General features: G+C 54.7%; 1 protein-coding gene across 2 annotated transcripts; it reads right to left on the bottom strand.

The window, feature by feature from the left end:
* Positions 1-4,255: 4,255 nt before the first annotated feature.
* On the bottom strand, positions 4,256-7,233 carry OPTC (opticin). Of its 2 annotated transcripts, XM_048926000.1 has the most exons (6): positions 6,917-7,233; positions 6,357-6,501; positions 5,263-5,421; positions 4,962-5,164; positions 4,721-4,816; positions 4,256-4,620 (listed from the first exon to the last, which is right to left on the bottom strand). In XM_048926000.1, exons 1-6 carry the CDS (start codon positions 7,157-7,159, stop codon positions 4,450-4,452), a joined length of 1,017 nt encoding a protein of 338 aa, XP_048781957.1. In that variant the 5' UTR covers positions 7,160-7,233; the 3' UTR covers positions 4,256-4,449. The 2 variants fall into 2 exon arrangements, with proteins under 2 accessions (XP_048781957.1, XP_048781958.1); XM_048926001.1 differs by lacking the exon at positions 5,263-5,421.
* Positions 7,234-8,385: the final 1,152 nt, after the last annotated feature.

Raw genomic sequence — 8,385 nt, 5'->3', positions numbered from 1 at the left:
CATCACCCCAGGCTCCTTGCAGCCCTTGTCCCAAAGCAGAGCTCCCGGAGAGCTTTGCAGGGATTCTGCAGGAATTGGGTTAAGTTGTGCGGGCCCCCCGGGGACACGTGCCTCCCCCAGGCATCAGGGCTCCTGCTGACAAGACCTAACGCAACATCGCTAAGAATAGCTGCTTCTTGGGCGCATCTCCACCCGAGCAGTTCGCTGCAATGACTCCCCCCCCCCCGGGCAGGGAGGAGGAGGAGGAGGTTGGAAGAGCCCCGGGGTGCTCAGGCACTCCCAGATCGGCTGCAAGGAGGGGGTTGGCTTGTCATTTCAGCCCTAAACCTTCAGGATTTGGGTGAAAAGGTTGTAAAGAGGGAAATAAGGCATTCTCTTCTTTCTTTGGCTGTATTTTTCCTCCTCCTTCACCTAGCAATAAAGAGGAAAATGAGGAGAGGAAAAGCCCAAACAATTTGAGTTGGGGCTGTATTTTTTTTATTTTGTCTCAGTTTCCATTGTTGAGTTTCCCCACAGAGGCCCCGGCAGCTGTCTGCACCCCAGCGATAATTCATGAGCAGTGATTTTGTCTCCAGAACCATTGCAGCTCCCATCTAATGAATCCCAGCACTGGGATCCTTCAAAAATAAATTAAAGAATGGATAAATAAAGGACAGATCTGGAAACTGAGGTGCTGAGAAGCAACGCAGTGGTGACCAGGTGGCCATTACTAATTAGTCCATTAGCATTAGTGAAGCACAACCTCCCAGACCCTATGGCACTAAAGTGGGATTTCTCCATATGGGATGCCGTAAACATACAGGTAGGAAATGAGGCTCTGGCCAGACTGGGAGGCTGGGAATGAGAGTTGGGACAGGGTGGGATCAATGCCAGGCAATGGAAGCACGGCAATGGCTTTGGCAGGGCCAGGCAAGCACTCCGGCCACAAGCTGCACAAACAGCCACCCTAAAGGACTGCACACACTAAGCACAAATCGGTGCCTTGAGCCAACAGCCAGTTAATGCTATAAATAAAACTGTTATCATCCAAGCCTCACTCGCTGAGCGAGCTGGGCCACAGCGCTTCCTCTTCAACAGCATTTAAGGGTGATTTCTAGCCTGGAGGAGGCCAGGATCTTGTCAGCATCCACACTTCAGTGGCCTTTTCCCCTCCTGCCATTGATACTGCACTTGGCCAATAAACTCAGTGGATGTCCACCCTGGGTGCGGGCTGGGGACTGGGCTGCCACTGTGGGGACACTGATACTGGCTGGTGTGGACACGGTATGTGTGTTATCTCTGTGACCTCATCCCACATCACCTGGCTCCCAGGACTGCTGAAAACCTCCCTTCTCCTCCTCTTGCTGCTGCTCTGGTTCCCACCTCTGCCTCTGACCTCCAGTCCCCACTGCACTGCCCTGGCAGTGGAGTTACAATAGGGAAGAAAAGGGTGGCTGTGTCCCCAGGCAGTACCAAGGGACATGACCAGGCAGAGGAAGGGGAAGGCTGCTCCTCCATGCCTCTAAGGCTTTCCCCTACTTCTTTTGGTGCTTGCTAATCGTGCCTGGGCAGGGGATGGGAGGAGAGTGTGCAGGGGAGGGCAGGATGAAAAAGGAGGGGGGCCCATATGGAGAAGCTTCTTTCAGAGAGTGACAAGATGCTGAGCTGGCATGAGCCTGGGAGCTCACTGAGACATTGGTTGTTGGAGCCAAGCAATCAATATGTGAAAATCCAGCCCAGCAAGGAAGGTGACCTTGAGCAGCAAGCAGAGAGAGACAGTGAGAGGAGAGCAGCATGAATTACACATGGAGATGGCAGAGGGAGGAGGGACAGAGGAAAGAGAGGGACAGGCAGGACACAAGCCCTGGAGCTCAATACCCAGCACAGCTCTGCTCCTCCCGCTTCATCCTCATGCCAGTGGGGACATGGTTTCCTGTACACAGCCCCCAGATTAAAAGATCTCAGAAGCAGCTGCCTGTCCCATCCATCCCCTCTAAGCAGGGATGCTCCTGTCCCCCTTCATCTCACCATCTCCAGCAGTGCAGCCTTCACCGTTTCACAGCAGCTTTGAAGCCCTGCAGCTCCCGCTGCTCCTCAATGAAAGCTCCTGAGATCAGAGTGATGTTTTGCCTTCACACAGCTCTAGCCGACAGCTCTTAGCAGAGGGCCCTGCACTCATTTCTCTTTCTTGGGCTGCTCCACTCCCTCCCCTGCAGCTGTTCAGCCCCACATACATGCAGCAGGTCTGGCAGCTGCCGGCCCTGAATTGCTGTGCTCAGGCTGTGCCCACATCAGGTCAGCAGAAGCAGCTCATGAATCTGAGCAGAGCTGCACAGAACTTTGCATGCGTATAACCGTGGGATAGTCTGTGCAGCCCTAAAAATCTCTGCCACAGAATTGACTTTAGATCCAAACAGGTCTCCACAAATGGTACAAGCCATCAGCTGGGCAGAGCCACGGATGTCAAGGATGGACAGCAGCCAGGACTGCCAACTGCCTGGGCACAACTTGGGGACATGGGGAGCAGGAGCGAGGGAGCTTGAGGACACATGACTGGGCGGAGTCCCCTGAGATCAGCTGCTACGTTCAGAACCAGGGCAGGCTGTGTCCCCATGCAAGTGCCAGCTAGGTTCCTCCAACCTCTTCGAGGTAACTGGGGGGAGTTTGAGCACCTGGTCTCCACTGAGGTCACAAGGGAGTTTAGAAGGGTGGGAAACAGCCATGGGCCAGCAGCAGAAGCATCAGACATCCCACATTCTATTCCCTGCACAGGGAGGCACTCATTTCTTCTCTCTCTCCTCAGAAGCAGCAAGGATACAGGAGCACAGGTACCAACTGCGGAGTAACAGGGCTCAGCTCCCTAGCAGACCCCTGGTACTCTGGAGGTGAGGAAGACAGAGGCCTGCTGCCCCTTCCTCCTTTAGACATGAAGAGACCTGAATGCCACACTAGACGCACCTCAGCTGCGCCCAGCAGAGCCCCCGGGTCATCGCACTGCTGGCATTAAAGCTCGGCTTCTGCAAAGCCCTCACGCCCAGAGAAATCCCCACCTACCTCACCCCTGCTAATTGAAGCAAATCCTTCTCCGTCCTGCGGCTGCTTTTATTACCTTCTCTGCACACCTGGGCACAGCTCTAGCTCTTCTCCAGCTACATGGGCATGCCCGTGAATCTCTCAAAACCGCTAAAACATCCCGAAAAGGAATACAGACAGCAGAGATTCAGTTTGCAGTCGGACGTTCAGGTCAGGCGTCTCCAAATACTCTGCCTTGCCATCTAGTGGGATGAACGTGAAGGAGCGGAGTTCACTGCTGGGGAAAGCCGGGTGACTCCAGGATGGCAAGGAAACGGGGCTAATAAATCCTGGCATCTAGAGCCTGGAAGGAATGGTTGGAGCAGAAACAAATTCCTTTCACCGTTTATTAAAGGTCCTGGCTTTTGGATGGACATAGCCTGTGTCAGAGCAGCCCCTCTTAGGGCTTTGCATGGAAAAGTGCACGCAGGCACACCCAGCGTGTCGCCGAGCCGTGCCAGCAAGGCAGACTTGAGGCACCAGCACCCAGCAGTGCTCACAGCGTGCCCATATATGAGAAGCTGAATCTTTTCTCGAGCTGCCTTAGTTTGCATCCCCAGGCCTGGAGGATGTGGGCTGAGCTCAGTGGTTTCAGTTCAGGATTTTGGATTCTCTGGGGGTGCATCATCTCTCTCACTGTACGCATGTTTATTACATGTGTTTAAAAATATTGAGGATGAATACATTACATTTAAAATATCTCACCACTGGGCAGAACTCTTCAGGTTTGAAACGCTGGGTTGACATGAGATATTTTAACTACATCCAAGTGACTCTTTGCTGCTGGATGAGAGGACATTTGCCTTCAGGCTTTGGGCTGTGAAGCAGCCCCAAAACGCAGGGAGCTTCTGCACAAACCCTCCAGACACAGCTCACATTAGCTCTGTGTCCCAGCCAGGGACAGATCCTCCATGGACCTGGGCACAGGTGAGGGACAGCCCGTTGTACAGGTCAAAGCATCACCTCCTTGCAACAACGCAACTCCTGGCCTGGAAACCCCTAAAGCAAACTCACAAAGTCTTCCCAAGGTCCCCAGGAGGCAGGGAACTGAGCAAGAATTGGGACACAGAGCAGTGCCCATCCTTGCATCCAGCACAGGTCACAAAGAAGCTGTTGGGTTGGGTGAGAACTTTCCATTGTTCTCACTGTCCAGAGACAAAAACAAAACAAAAAAACCCACTGAATTCATTTTTAAAGTCTTCATTTTATTACAGCTGCTCACACCCGGCTCTATTTGCCCCAGAACTGAGTTCACCCGCATTCAGATGCTCAGCTCACACTAAGGTTAAACACGTCTGCCTTAATCCCATGTTTTCTATGGGACAGCAGGAAACAAGGGAGTGCAGGTGGAGCGCCAGGGACCTGGGGATGCTCGCCATCAGGGGCTGATGCTGGGGCTCAGAGGAAGCGCCCCGTGGGCAGGCGGGGCAGGCAGAAGTAGGCATTGGGGAAGAGGCTGAGGTTGATGGGGTTGCCATCAAGGCGGATGTCCTCCAGCGCCCTGCGGATGTGGCTCTGGTCTTGGCTGTTGCAAAATGTGTCCTCATGCATGGTCTGGATGTTGTTGTTCTGGAAGGTGAGAGAAAGGGGAAAATGGGATTTAGAAGTGCAGAGGAACTTCAGGGAGCTCTGCAGATGAGGATTTGCTATGAAAAAAGAGACATCTCACCTGGAGGTGCAGGGAGCGTAGGCTCTCTGGCAGGGGTGCAGGGATGTAGTCCAGCTGGTTGTCAGACAGATGGAGAAACTGCAGCTGCGTGAGGTCCTGCAGGAAGAGATGAGAGGTGAAGCTCCTCGCTCCCTGCCCCCGGCACCAGCCCCATCATCCCTTGCCACGGGGTTAAAACCATCCAGATGGGTCTGTGGGCGCACGGCACGGCTCAGTGCACACCAACAGCTCCAGCACCTACCTGGAAAGCTTCGGGCCGAAGACCAGCACTGGGGATCCTGTTGAGGCGGGCATCCAGCCTGACGATGCTGCGGGGCAGCTCGGGAAGAGCTGTCAGCCTGTTCTCAGGCAGGATGAGCTCCTGCAGGCTGGGGAGGAGACGGAAAGCATCCACGTCTGCCCAGGAGATGGAATTGCTCGTCAGGTCTATTCGCTTCAGTTTCTCTGATGGGAGAGGGAGGGAGGGGGTGCGCAGGTCACACATCATCACCTGTCCCTGCAAGGCCACCCCAGGGCCTGGCCTTTGCCTTGCCTCAACATACTCAGCCCCATGAAATCGCCAGCCCGGATGGCACCGATGCGGTTGAAGCGGGCGTACAGGTAGGTGGTGTCGGGCGGCAGAGGTGGGATGTGCTCCAGGTCGGTGTCATCGCAGTACACGGAGGTTCTGATGCAGAGGCAGCGCAAGCAGCTGGGGAGGCCTGGGGGCAGAGAGGCAGCACTGGGCACGGCACAGCACAGCATGGCACAGCACAGCACCTCACGGCTCAGCACGGCACAGCACAACATGGCACAGCACAGCACCTCACGGCTCAGCATAGCACAGCATGGCTTGACATGGCTGAGCATGGCACAGCTGGGCTGCTCCATCTCCCTTGAGCATCCCAACCAGCAGAAGAAGGGTCAGGAAGCACTAGCCTGAGGTCTGCTAATAAATGAATCTGCTCAGGATCAGGGTAGCTCCTATGGGAGAAGGGTAGATGCGAGGTTCCCAAGCACAGCAGAGTTGGACATAAAGCTCATTTGGACGCATTATTTTTTCTCACAGAAAAAATGTGGCAAAAGAAAGCAAAAGAAAATAGTTCTGCACTGAGCAAAACACTTTACTCCACTGTGCAAGCAAGGTGGTCCCAGCAAAGCTGGGCAGGGGCAGCAGGAGGGGCAAAGCTGGGTGCCTCCCATGCAGGCTTCCTCTCCCCCTGGGCCACCAGGCTCTATATCCATTAATGGGAGAGTTCAAAGCAGAAAGGCAACAATTTCCCTCTGCCTCCTCCTTAATTTGTCCCAGTCCGGAATCACAGAAAATGAATAAAGATATTTATCCCTCACTACAGGATTTTAATTGTCGCTAATCTAATTCCTACTCTGTCCAACTCTCACAATGCCTGTGCTCATTAAGATGTTGCTGGTGTTTGCTGGAGCTCATTTCTCAGAAATGTCTTGCTGCAGCACTCCTGCCTGCTGTGCAATAAGGCAAACCCCAGCACCCCTCCTCTTCTTGCTGCATGGGCAGAGCAAATAACTGCTGCTGTCTGCTGTTGGAAAAGAGTTTGCTCTCTTTCTTGCAGAGCACAATCTATGCCCACCCTGGGCCGTATGGCTGCAGTGGATGGAAACCCTGTCGGTCTGTGCTCACCCTGCGCAGTGTTGGGTCCCAGTGGTGCTGGGCGGGTGGGATTGGTGGTGGCCAGAGGCTGCAACTTTGGTGTTGGAGCTGCTGTGCCCAGCTCTGGCAGAGTCCCGCGGTCCTTGGGGCGAGGAGCCAAAGTCCCAACCTCGATCTGCAAAACAGATGGGGCATGAAGGCTGAGCAAGTTCTCCCACTCCCCTTTGGGGTACTGGACACCTCTCATAGGAAAGCCAGCTGCTCCTTCAGCAGCTTTCCTGGCCCTTCAGAATCTACTCTCTACTACCCAGAGGGATGCAGACACTTTTTCCTCGTCTTCGCATGGTTCATCCTATAGCAACACTCAGCCCAGGCAGGACACAAGGAAGCAGGAGAAATTTGGGATTGGATAAAGCCTTCCCAACAGCAAAACAAGTGGAAGAACCACCAACGCTCATAGGCTTGTGCAAGGGGCCGAGTTTGTTCTCCAGCCATGGCCCGCAAGAACCAGCTGTGGTCCATTTCTCGGGGCATCCCCTGCCTCCTTCCCCAGGTGAGCCCTGCCCTACATGCCCTCCTCTTCCCCTCACCTTGGGAGCCAGGTCACCATAGTCATAGAGCTCCTCATAGTTGTTCAGGTCCATGATGTCCCCATAGCTGTCCAGAGTCGTGTCATAGTTCTCCAGATCCAGGTTTTCATAAAGCACAAGGTCAGGTTTTGGCTTCTCCACCTTCTTCCTTTCCTTCTTGGCTGGGACAGCCCAGGTTGCTCCCAAACACAGGCTGGCGATGCCCACCCAGGCCAGAGTCTGCATCCTGTGCCCTAAAGCCATCTACCCTAAGACAGCTGCAAAGCGGTGAAAGCAAAGAGAAGGGCAGGAAGGCAGGATGAGCACGCTGGCCTCGCTCTGCAGCCGTGCCAGGGACTGCAGTGGGGGATGAGCTTTTATTTTCTTCTCAGCCCATTTCACGCCTGGCTGCACGGCTGTGCAGGAGAGGCCCCAAGCAGCTGGGCTGCCCTCACTTTCCCACCCCAGAGGAGGTGATGAGGGGCTCGGAGCACCACCCACTCCCAGCCAAGCAAGCAGAGCAGTCTGGCACCCAGCAGCCCCCCAATATAACTCTCCCACACAAACAACCCAGAGTGCATCTGGTTTGAGAATGCTGCTCCCTAATTTCTACTTTTCCTGCAGATCAAACCATTACAAGAGCAATAAAATCCATTAGCCTCCTGTGTGCAACATCAACACCCAGTTCACCCAGACCCACCGCTCACCCCAACCCCACATGGAGCCACTGGGCTCAGTGCTGAAGGAGCAGAAACAAAGAAGACAGCATGCACATACCCCCTTTCCCCTCCTTGGCGCAGAACTCCACTCCTGTGGGCTGTTGCTGGCCTGGAAAGTGCTGCTGGGTTTTTAATACCTGCAGAGGATGGGTGGAAGGACCTGGCGCAGTTACTGCTGGGGGGAGAGGTAAGACGTGGCCAATCAGACTGGCAGCCTCCAGCTGTCCCCAGCACTCCACTGCGACCTTACTTTGTTTCCACGGACAAGCCAGAGCCGTGGTGGCTTTCCTCCAATTGCCTGGGTTTGTGTTGGGGCTGTGATGGGTGAGATGGGATGGGATCAGGACCGTACTCTACTCCCTACACTCTGTGCCCCCAAGGATGATAGGCACATGCAGTCCTTTTCAAAGAGGGCATAGTGGGCTGCCCCAGCAGCCCAGATCCTACCAAGGCAAGGGCAATTTCTACATGTGGCTGTTTCATGGATGCAGGATTGGCAGAGCATCAGGTGCAGCCCCTGCTGCTGAGTGGGGTTTCCATCAAGGTGCAGTGAGCACCCCAGCCTTGGGGAGGGTGTGTGGGGACTCCTGCTCCCCAGCCTTTGGGGGTCCTCGCTCAGCACATGCCCAGAAGCAGCCAAGTACCTTGTGACATTTGGCTCATCTGCCCCCATCACTTTTCCCCTCTGCTCAGTCCCTCTGTGCAGTGCTGCTTTGGAAACTTGGAGCGGTCTGTGGAGAGGGAGCAGGCACAGACTGGGGGCAGCACCAC

Source organism: Lagopus muta, chromosome 24, assembly GCF_023343835.1.
Source record: "Lagopus muta isolate bLagMut1 chromosome 24, bLagMut1 primary, whole genome shotgun sequence".
Taxonomy (NCBI): domain Eukaryota; kingdom Metazoa; phylum Chordata; class Aves; order Galliformes; family Phasianidae; genus Lagopus; species Lagopus muta.
Note: the sequence above shows the minus strand (reverse complement) of the source record. Positions and strands in the feature narration are given on the sequence as shown.

Coding starts and splice junctions, on each gene's coding strand:
- OPTC (XM_048926000.1), bottom strand. CDS start 7,159: ATGGCTTTAGGGCACAGGATGCAGACTCTGGCCTGGGTGGGCATCGCC. Junction 5,165..5,262: donor TGGCGATTTCATGGGGCTGA/GTATGTTGAGGC, acceptor CTCTCCCATCAG/AGAAACTGAAGCGAATAGAC. Junction 4,621..4,720: donor TACGCTCCCTGCACCTCCAG/GTGAGATGTCTC, acceptor CTCACCTTCCAG/AACAACAACATCCAGACCAT.